This window comes from Oncorhynchus kisutch, linkage group LG28 (genome assembly GCF_002021735.2).
Source record: "Oncorhynchus kisutch isolate 150728-3 linkage group LG28, Okis_V2, whole genome shotgun sequence".
NCBI classification, from domain to species: Eukaryota; Metazoa; Chordata; class Actinopteri; order Salmoniformes; family Salmonidae; genus Oncorhynchus; species Oncorhynchus kisutch.
In genome coordinates this window covers 16136271-16147376 of record NC_034201.2, presented here as the reverse complement: position 1 = coordinate 16147376, position 11106 = coordinate 16136271, and the positions used below count along the sequence as shown (strand labels likewise).

The following is an 11106-nucleotide window of genomic DNA, read 5'->3' as shown; positions in this document are numbered from 1 at the left end:
CAGAGTGCAGCGCGTGGAAGGAAATCTCCAGTGCACTCTTCCAATGGTTAACACACGTCACTAATAAATAGAATCCTCCATTCAGGAGGAAAGTTATTAGAATCGTTAACCATGATCACACCACGTACGACTGGTCCAAGACTTGAAGAGTACTTCCGTCGTGAGGTTAGCTCCTCCGTGATAACATAGCTATGAAATAGACTTCATACCTATCACCACTACAATAGTGGAAGACACAGTGACTTGTAGTAAAAACTACTACAGACTCCCTCGACACCAATTCTGACTGACCTCCAGGCATTGACCTGAAAATTACCTGACTACGTCAGACTCATTCTGTACAAGTTGTAATCTGCCAGGATACTTGGTTTTCTTCCCTTGACATGTGCGCTTGTGTAATCATAAACACACATGCACAATGGAACATCCAATTAGGATTTATGCTAGGATCACTTAAGGGTCCAAGCAAAATACCAGCCTTAGTAAAGTTGAACATTTACTTCTGGGCCTTTGACTCTACAGCACTCACCAGTTTTCTTCCCAGAAGTCCATAGGTCATCCCTGTAGACTGCCCAAAACTAGTGCCTTACAGCTGTAAACGTATCATATAGTTATCAACTTAGGATAGTGCCTAAGCAACACACCTAGATATGGCATTAGAGACAATGCCATGATAGTCATTTTGCCAGAACATTGGACTTATATAGATGTTGTGTCTTTGGCTATGCTGGATTAAGTGATGACATGCTATTCTATAAAATAATTTATCCGTAATTAATATCACCTGATTGAGCTAATCATGTAAATGTATTTAGCTAGAGTCAGGCAGCACAAAATAATATTTATAGAGCTGTTATCGTCCGAATAAACTCTAAATACCTAACTAATCACACAGAATTACACATACACATAATTAAATCATAACTTGATTACAAATTACGTCATAAAGGAAAACGTCCCTAGTGGGCAGAACAGATATGACAGCTTGTTACACAAAGGAAAAGGGCTGGGTTTGAGTGAAAGAGCAGGAAGACTAAGGGACACAGGGAGAAGCTGTGCTATCGTAAATACAGTATCTGATGCATTCTAAATTACTGCCCATTTGGAAAAGAAAAATGCAATTAATATTTACTCTGAGCTGCGCTTCGGTAGGTTGGTGGTAGATGGAAGGCCGTGTTGCCAAACCGAGTCCTTTAAAGAATGTCTCTGGTGGTCAATTGGATACGTTGTAGTAATGTCGTTGGGTGATAGACGGGATACTCTGTCTGTTCCTTCCTAACCCTCGTTGCATCTGCTGTTGCTAACTCAATGGCTAGTCATTGGTGTTAAATTCAAAGTTGAGTTGCAAGTCATCGTATTTGTGACTCGAGTCTGACTCGAGTCCAAGTCATGTGACTCGAGTCCACACCTCTGAATAATACCGATGGCACAGGCAGATTAGCCACTCATCTTCGGATCCTTACAAGGCACCCCGATCTCCTTCCGCGATATCTCTGTCTCTTTCTCCTGTGAATGACGGGGATGAGGGCCTTGTTGGGTGACTGGAGTAAATCTCTCGTCTGACTCATTAAAGAAAAATTTGTCCAGTTCAAGGTGATAAATCGTTGTTCTGATGTCCAGAAGCTCTTTCCGGTCATAAGAGACAGTAGCAGCAACATTATGTACAAAATAAGTTACAAACAAAATAACACGGTTGGTTAAGAACCCATAAAATGGCAGCCATCCCCTCTGGCTCCATCTTATACAAATTCCTAAGTTTCCTGGAGTTCCCTGTAAGAGTGAAGGAGATTGAGGTGGCAAAAGTTAGAGCCGTCAATCGAATCTCCTATACGGAGTTGATTTAAAAGAATTGCGAAAACTAGTGAAGATTTGGTAGTGGACGCACCAGAGCCTGTAGTAAATGTTTGCTGCCAGTCAAAAGATACCCCCTGTGTTAAAAAGGTGGATTTTGTGTTGTTCTTTGCCACAGTTATGAACTGTACGGCACAAGTCTCAAAGAAATGTAAGAAACTGGACATTATTGTGTCTGCAGCAGAACAGTTTTGGGGATTTTACACCTGAAGACTTGCAAGGGATAATGGCGCCGGAAGACCCGCCCTTCCTGGTTTCCTTGAGCTTGTGTAGGGATCAGATTTTTTAAAATGGTATATATATATTTTTTCTTATTTATTTAAGTTTATTGTTTGGTCGTTTTAAATAAAATAGTTTTGGTTGGTATTTTGGGGAATCCTGTTTCCTTCCCGCACAGTAGGTGGCAAATGCGCATTAAATTATGCAATCGTCAAAATACCATAGACGAAGAATAACTTCCTCTTACGTCAGACTAATATGTCGGCGTTCAGGAGAGTTTTTGTTTGTTTTGGTTTGAGGTAAGTTATCAGCTAATTCACGTACTAAATTATAAGTGTGTCAAGTTTGACCTAATATTATCAGCTAGGCTATGTAAGGCCGGTGTATTTCCAAAGGGTTAACGTTAATTAGCGTTTGGATATGTCGAAACAAAACTAGCTATGCGAGCTAGCTAACATTAGCTAGATATGATTGTTTAGCTAATGTTACTGTTCTTAGCTAACTAACGTTACTCTTGTCGTGGATACTTCATTACACGTAGGTTGTGGTATCTTGAAATGGCAATTCACTTCGTGATTTACATTTTTTTTTTCTCTGTCCTATAGCTATGCCTCAAACCTGGGGAGACTCAGTCGGGCGTTGGTGCGCCGACAAGCCATGAAAATCCCCACGGTGATCCGGAAGAACTGGATATCGCTGTCTGCTATTGGTGGCCTATGTGCAGTGCCCTTCTCACAGGTTGTTTTACACATTTAAACGATATACAGTTAGCTAGTCATGCATACTTGTAAGCCAGTTGTAGATTCCTTCATCAGTTTCATGTTCCAATTCAGTCGAGAACTAAACCAAAAATAAGACTAGCTAAGCTAACCATCCATCTCTATGCCAACTTCTAGAAACAAGACAACCTATCTCATGAAGCCTTGGTCCGCAGGGCATCCTCTTTGGTCACAGATAGCACCAACACCTTCCTCTCTCAGACCACCCTGGCACTCGTAGACTCATTCACACAGTACGTTAAGGTAACCGCTTTTTCACATTACCATGTGTTAGGAGACAATTAAACTTGGGTTTTGATGTTCTACTTTGTATCCCATGCTATATAGAAGCTTTTCAGGAACATAAAACACGTTGATTCATTAGGATAGGACTTACCATAGCTGAGATCTTATTTTCAAGTTATCGGAAAAGTTCAATGAAGTCACGGCCAGGTCAATGTTAATCCTTAGTCAATTGTGGCTCCAAATCACCTGTTTGGATTCTTAAATTCAACACATTTAGTTTAGTATTTCAATATAGCATGGTCATATTGTAATGACATGTTCAGGGCTGATGAAGAGCAGGGATGATTCAAATAAAAGGTAAATTTATTAAAATTGTATTTGATTCAAGATAGACATGTAATATACAAATGAGTCTGTATGGAATACGTATTTACAGTAATTTAATCTCAATTTAAAGTAGGGTGGTAATATTAACAAATATGACCGCTTTATGCAAACCTGAGTTTATGAAATTAGAATACAACTTTTTTGTACACATTTATGGAAATTAGTTACTTAATACACACAGCACCTACACAAACACCATCGCACACAGCCTAACAGACGCACACTTCTCACTAAGTCTGAACTTCAACGCAGAAGGCTACTAGTCTAAAAGCTTACTTTACTTTTAACCTGTTAGGTTACATTGTAATGTTATTTTTGGTGTTGATTAGTTACTCTTGGTCATGGGAGGTTTAACTGAAGCAAATAATTTGCCTAGGCACAGACGAGACAGTGAGCTGCCTCCTAGCCAGCTTCACAGTAAGATAATGTAGATGGGACACGTTTTCAATTCACTGGTATTTAGCTATGTTTTTATCGACTGTAGGGCTGTAGCTACTGAATTCTGGTAGTTTTTACTTTAAAGAATAAAAACCATCACAATACAGCCAATGCCACGCAACGTTGCCTCAGCCAACGGTGTCAGGCACTCCCACACAGCTAGCAGTTAGCATTTGTCATAGAAATGTGGGTGGCTAAAGGTGAATTTGGACCAATCCCTGACAACCCATCTCTGAAAACATCTGAATGACAGAAGTGAAGAAAAAAACGATTTACCTTATATTTCAGTCAAAAGGCATCCGATGACTGTGAAACACCCTCAGGATATTCCTGAGATATTACTTCTTGGCCATACAATGTTACATTGATCTTACTCTGACAGGTTGAGGAATACACGTCACAAATATTAACTCACCACAATTTTTTTGTCTTAACTATCACATTTGACATTTACCATTTTTGTAAAGTTCTTTCATATTGTCCATTGTTGTCACCTAACATCCTTCATATGTCACAAAGTGATTCTCATAGGCCAGTGTTCAGCATACTTCACTGTATTAGGGGAGAGTGGGGTATGTTTAGCCAATTACATTCAGCATCACTACGTCAGGGAAATATAGAATTAGTTCTAACAAAGCTATCTACATATATTTCAGGATGTTGTGTATCCCTTTAGAAACATATGTTTCTGAAAACATAGCTTGTCCAAAAAAAGTGGTCTCTTGGCACAACCTACCTCGGGTAATGGGTAAGTTAAGCATAGGGACAGGGTAAGTTGAACCGCCTTGGGATAAGTGGGTGATGGTGCTGGTAGGTCAGTTTAATTAATGCAATGTCGGTGTGATATACAATATCTTAAATGTATGCCTACATTCAGATATAGATCTCTCTGTTCAATATCATTTACCCTTACATTTCTTGACCAGTTGTCTGGGACAGGGATGTGCCAATTCATAGGAAATTTCTCTACATTTGAGGTTTCTAAGCCCATGTGAAATTCTTGATAGGATTAGCAAGCTCAGACTCCATGGCATCGGATAAGACCTTGTGCACTTCTGCTACTCTGTCATAACCTCTCTTTTGCAAAGTACATGTTTTATTTTTGTCAATTTCTCTTCAGTGTCATTCAGTAAATATGATCTTGCTGCTGCTCAAATGGACATCTCGCGCTTCCTTGGCTGCTCTCAATAACCTCGAGGGGGTCTTGTTTTACTTCAGTATACATGGGGTGTGATGTTTGCTCTAACAATGCAAATCTTGAGTTCATTGCAAAAATACTATACATATTATGTGTAAAACAGACAAAATATAATCATAATTTGTATGGTGGCCTTTGGCTCAACTTACCCCCAGGCAAGCATTTTTACTATTAGCTCATACAGCTACCAGGATGCACTTTCATGATAGGTTTAGGACCTCATATTGTGGCTTATAGAGACCCCAACTGATGTAGAAAACGATCTACTTTGGTGTAGATACAAGCATCATGAAACTATAACACAGTACATTCGTTTGACTTTGTGAAAATCGTTTTTTATTTTTTTGACATGCGCTACATGACCAAAAGTATGCAGACACCTGCTCGTCGGACATTTCATTCCAAAATCATGGGCATTATTAATGGAGTTGGTTCCCCCCCATGCTGCTATAACAGCTTCCACTCTTTTGGGAGGGCTTTCCACTAGATGTTGGAACATTGCTGCGGGGGCGTGCTTCCATTCAGCCACGCACATTAGTGAGGTCGGCACTGATGTTTGGTGATTAGGCCTGGCTCCCAGTCTGCGTTCCAATTCATCCCAAAGCTGTTCGATGGGGTTGAGGTCAGGGCTCTGTGCAGCCCAGGCAAGTTCTTCCACACCGATCTCGACAAACAATTTCTGTATGGACCTTGCTTTGTGCACAGTGGCATTGTCATGCTGAAATAGGAAAGAGCCTTCCCTAAACTTTTGCCACAAAGTTAAAGCACAGAATTGCCTAGAATGGAATTGTATGCTGTAGCATTAAGATTTCCCTTCACTTGAACTAAGGGGCCTAGCCCGACCCAATGAAACAGCCCAGACCATTATTCCTCCTCCGCCAAACTTTACAGTTGTCACTATGCATTGGGGTAGGTAGCATTCTCCTGGCATCCGCCAAACCCAGATTTGTTCGTCGGACTGCCAGTGGGTGAAGCGTGATTCATTACGCCAAAGGAATGTGTTTCCACTGCCCCGGAGTCCAATGGCGGCGAGCTTTACACCATTCCAGTCGGCGCTTGGCACTGAGCATGGTGATCTTAGGTTTGTGTGTTGCTGCTTGGCTATGGAAACCTGCTGACAGTGCTTCCAGAGGCAGTTTGGATCCCTGTAGTGATTGTTGCATCCTAGGACCTATTTATTTATTTTAAAAATATATATATATATATATTTTTGTTTCAGCACTCGCCAGTCCCACTCTGCCTGTAGCTTATGAATCTGAACTTCTAATATTGTCCAGTTTCAGTATATGTAGGTGTTCTAAACTAGTGCTTCTGCTTCTAGAATCACGGAACATAAGATGGCGGACCATTCAGAACACAAAGAATGTACACTTTGCGGCTGAGTTGTTGCTCCTAGACATTTCCACTTCACAATTACAGCACTTCCAGTTGACTGGGGCAGCTCTAGCAGGGCAGGGATTTGATGGACTGACTTGTTGGAAAGGTGGCATTCTGTGATGTTGTAAGTCACTGGAGCTCTTCAGTAAGGCCATTGTACTGCCAATGTTTGTCTGTGGGGGGTTGCATGGCTGTGTGCCTAATTTGTTTAAAAAACATTTTTTAAATAAATATATACACCTGTCAGTAACGGGTGTGACTGAAATAGCCAAATCCGCTCATTTGAAGGGGTGTCCACATACTGTATATTAAAAACTGGCTTACCAGTTTGTTCCATGTGGTTTCTTCCTTCATAAATTGAATAACTCTTCCTAAATGTGGTCACATGATTGATTTTGTGTATTGTTTCCTAGAAGCAAGGGTTGGCTCAACAGACCCCACTCTCCTCTACTCAGCTTTTACTGTGGATTCATTCTACTGTCCATTCATAAACTCTGAAATATATTTGTCTGTGACAGTGGAAATCTGCACTCTCCAGTAATGTGGCTTTATCTTAGGTTTGACACAAACATAGCCCTACTGTAGCTGCACAAGCAGTGTATGACATCACACCACCGTTCAATTTAGGACACTCCACTTGTGTACACACAGTATGTACTTGCACGTGTTGGTTTGTAAGTTTGTGCGTCTGTCTTAGCCAGCTAGCTAATGTCTGCATTTTCTCTCTAGACTATACATACACTGGTGACCCTACACAAGAACTATGTTGCCTCAGGCAGCAAGCTGACCCCTTCGGAGGAGGACTCTGTTTGGCAAGTGATTGTTCGCCAGCGCCAGGAGGTAGGTGTCATCAGTGGTTTAAGAGGTCAAAGGTCATGCACTACTCAGGCTGCCTTGTTAGCTTAGACTATTCCCTGTCAACATTCACCCGCTGTATTTGTTAATTTAACGTCACAGAAATGTGAAACAAGATAGTTTTGTATGTATGTTTTTACCGGATGAGTAACTCAAGTCCTGTCCTTGTCCCATCTCTTGCTGTCTTTGTCTAGGTGAGTGATTTGAGGGAGGACTGTAAGAGGTTTGAGTCTAACTGGATGATGGCCATCAACCTCTCTAAACTGGCAGCTGAAACGGCATACAACGCGGGTACTGTATCCTATGCACCTACTCCCACATTGGATGGTAGAAAGTAGATTTGTTAGGATTTTATGTTCACTTCAGGTTGACCCGCCTATACCCCTACCAGTTAGCCTGCGTACCAGCCTGTTTGTGCTATCATTCCACTCCTTGTCATGCCAAACATGACATGATGGCACAAACAGATCTGGGACCTGGCAAACTACCAGTGCTTCTGGGTCTATTGCAAGAAACATTTGCCAGTGTACTAACAAGGTAATCTCTTGTTAAACCATCAATACGTTCTAAAATTACCCGCACAGCTAATATCAATTGCAACCTTGGGCCACTGATTTACCACTCCCTAAAGTGGATTTCCTGGTTCTTTTAGTTCTGATTGCTGCCAACATTTCTCAAGATTTTGCGCTCTTGTGGGTATAATAATCAGAACAAATGAATCCTACTTTTTAAACAGACTAAGGGTGACTTGATCTATTTGACAATCATTCCGTACAACTGAAATAAAGTATTTACTATTTTACCATGGGTAATCTACTGTGATAATTTACCCTACATGTTGTATGAATGGAAAACTCATGTTTGTGCAGCCTCATTAATTTAGTTTCCAATTAATGTAATATTTTAATTACAATTTATCAATAAAGCATAATTTCTTAGTCAATTGTGATGAGTCATATAATTTTATCAAATGAAATGTAGTCTAAAACTCTGCAAAAAAATAAATGACCTCTCACTGTCAGCTGTGTTATTTTCAGCAAAGTTAATGTGTAAATATTTGTATGAACATACAATTCAACAACTGAGACAAACTGAACAAGTTCCACTGACATGTGACTAACGGAAATAGAATAATTTGTCCCTGAACAAAGGGGGGGTCAAAAGTAACAGTCAGTATCTGGTGTGGCCACCAGCACTGCAGTACTTAATGCAGCATCTCCTCCTCATGGACTGCACCAGATTTGCCAGTTCTTGCTGTGAGATGTTACCCCACTCTTCCAACAAGGCACCTGCAAGTTCCCTGACATTTCTGGGGGGAATGGCCCTAGCCCTCACCCTCCGATCCAACAGGTCCCAGACGTGCTCAATGGGATTGAGATCTGGGCCCTTCGCTGGCCATGGCAGAACACTGACATTCCTGTCTTGCAGGAAATCACACACAGAATGAGCAGTATGGCTGGTGGAATTGTCATGCTGGAGGGTCATGTCAGGATGAGCCTGCAGGAAGGGTACCACTTGAGGGAGGAGGATGTCTTCCATGTAACGCACAGCGTTGATTACCTGCAATGACAACAAGCTCAGTCCGATGCTGTGACACACCGCCCCAGACTGTGACGGACCCTCCACCTCTAAATCGATCCCGCTCCAGAGTGCGGGCCTCGGTGTAACGCTCATTCCTTCAACGATAAACGCAAGTCCGACCATCACCACTGGTGAGACAAAACGGCGACTCATCTGTGAAGAGAACATTTTGCAAGTCCTGTCTGGTCCAGCGACGGTGGGTTTGTGCCCATAGGCGACGTTGTTGCCAGTGATGTTTGTTTGGTGAGGACCTGCCTTACAACAGGCCTACAAGCCCTCAGTCCAGCCTCTCTCAGCCTATTGCGGACAGTATGAGCACTGATGTTGGGATTGTGCGTTTCTGGTGTAACTTGGGCAGTTGTTGTTGCCATTCTGTACCTGTCCCACAGGTGTGATGTTCAGATGTACCGATCCTGTGCAGTTGTTGTTACACGTGGTCTGTCACTGCGAGGCCAATTAGCTATCTGTCCTGTCTCCCTGTAGTGCTGTCTTAGGCATCTCACAGTACGGACATTGCAATTTATTGCCCTGGCCACATCTGCAGTCCTCATGCCTCCTTGCAGCATGCCTGAGGCACGTTCATACAGATGAGCAGGGACCCTGGGCATCTTTCTTTTGGTGTTTTTCAGAGTCGGTAGAAAGGCCTCTTTAGTGTCCTAAATTTTCATAACTGTGACCTTAATTGCCTACCGTCTGTAAGCTGTTAGTGTCTTAACGACCGTTCTACAGGTGCACGTTCATTAATTGTTTATGATTTATTGAACAAGCATGGGAAACTGTGTTTAAACCCTTTACAATGAAGATCTGTGAAGTTATTTGGATTTTTACAAATTATCTTTGAAAGACCGAGTTTAATTATTTCAAATGGCACACACTATTTTGTGATTTAATAAATAAATAAATAATAATAATTAAGATGAAAGTTTTGAATTAAGTTTAGGCCTACTATATTCTGATGCTCCTGACAGGTCATTATTTAATTGGGAGAACCTAGACAACGAGTGTCCACCTGTGTCTGTTTTGGTCCTTGGTTGTACTGTTTTTGTTTTTTTCAGGTGCTGACCAGGCGTCTGTGACAGCACAGACCAGCCTCCAGGTGGCGCAGTCTCATGTCAATCAGATCAGACAGCTCTTTATGGAGGCAGAGAAGAACCTAAAGGAGTCCAAAGCAGAGAACAGTCAAAGGATCAAGCTACCTGCCGCCATGGAGGAAGAAGACGTTCCTGAGGCATATCTGCGGGAGGACTAACTCTACTTTATTACATCCATTCCCACAGCTTTGAACCATTTACAGTCTTGTCCACCTGATTCTGTTTGTATGATGTGACTACTAGGCCACATGGACTGTACATTGATGCTGCCTGTATGGCAGCCTAGTGGTGATACGCCTCTTGATGAATGGAATTTAGAGTGGAGGGGATTTTCTTGTTATGACCCGCTGATCAGTTATTGATACGTTTTGACTCAAATCATGGGAACCAATTTGTGGGTCCAATACTTTGCATTGAGTGTGGGATATAAGCTCTACAAATTAAATATTGTCATTTTGTTGCTAATGTGAATATACTGCTGTTGTGTTTGTGTGCATTTAAGCAGAGAAGTGCAATTTGAGATTACATCTTTCACTGCAGTGTTTTTAGATAATGTATTAAGTACTTTTAGTGCTGAAAATACAAGTATTGTTGTGACTCTAAAGGTAGCCAAAAGGTGACTTAATTGTTTTTATTGCTGTCTGATCTTGTTTGTGTATCTATCAGTTATGTCACTTTTAAATGCAAGTAAAAAAGGTTGATTTCTGATTCTATTGTTACTAGTATGTAACATGCCAATAGCAGAGCGTTTGGTCTGGGCAGAAACGCTAGCATTTCATATGCACTTTCTGCCTTAAGTTGACTTAACATGAACTAGAGTCAAATGTTGCCTTAAGTATTAGTATCTCAAGTCTGAACCGGGGTCCCAAATGAGTAGCAGCATGCTGTGTTCCCAGTGTCACCGCCTTTTTGATTTATTTATGGCCAGCAGATGTCGCTGTAGGTTCATATGTCTTTGCTGTGCATCTCTCAACTCAATCTACTCATGCATGATGAGGTGCAAGCTTGGGAGGAATAAAGATACTCAATGTGAGTGGAAATTCAGACTAGGTTCTAGTGAATAATTGCAACACTTTATAGTGGTATTATGCCCTCACTTTAGCGA

The 11106-nt window shown here is 41.4% G+C and overlaps 1 protein-coding gene across 1 annotated transcript; it reads left to right on the top strand.

The window, feature by feature from the left end:
• Nucleotides 1-2235: 2235 nt before the first annotated feature.
• Nucleotides 2236-11045, top strand: diablob (diablo, IAP-binding mitochondrial protein b). The gene is made up of 6 exons (XM_020464159.2): nt 2236-2369; nt 2676-2808; nt 2967-3092; nt 7204-7314; nt 7524-7620; nt 9966-11045. Exons 1-6 carry the CDS (start codon nt 2329-2331, stop codon nt 10157-10159), a joined length of 702 nt encoding a protein of 233 aa, XP_020319748.1. The 5' UTR covers nt 2236-2328; the 3' UTR covers nt 10160-11045.
• Nucleotides 11046-11106: the final 61 nt, after the last annotated feature.

What these genes read in the sequence shown, in the direction of transcription:
- diablob (XM_020464159.2), top strand. Translation starts at nt 2,329, where the DNA reads ATGTCGGCGTTCAGGAGAGTTTTTGTTTGTTTTGGTTTGAG. An exon ending in TTTGTTTGTTTTGGTTTGAG is followed by an intron (nt 2,370 to 2,675) that starts GTAAGTTATCAG and finishes TCTGTCCTATAG; the next exon opens with CTATGCCTCAAACCTGGGGA. An exon ending in CATTCACACAGTACGTTAAG is followed by an intron (nt 3,093 to 7,203) that starts GTAACCGCTTTT and finishes TTTTCTCTCTAG; the next exon opens with ACTATACATACACTGGTGAC.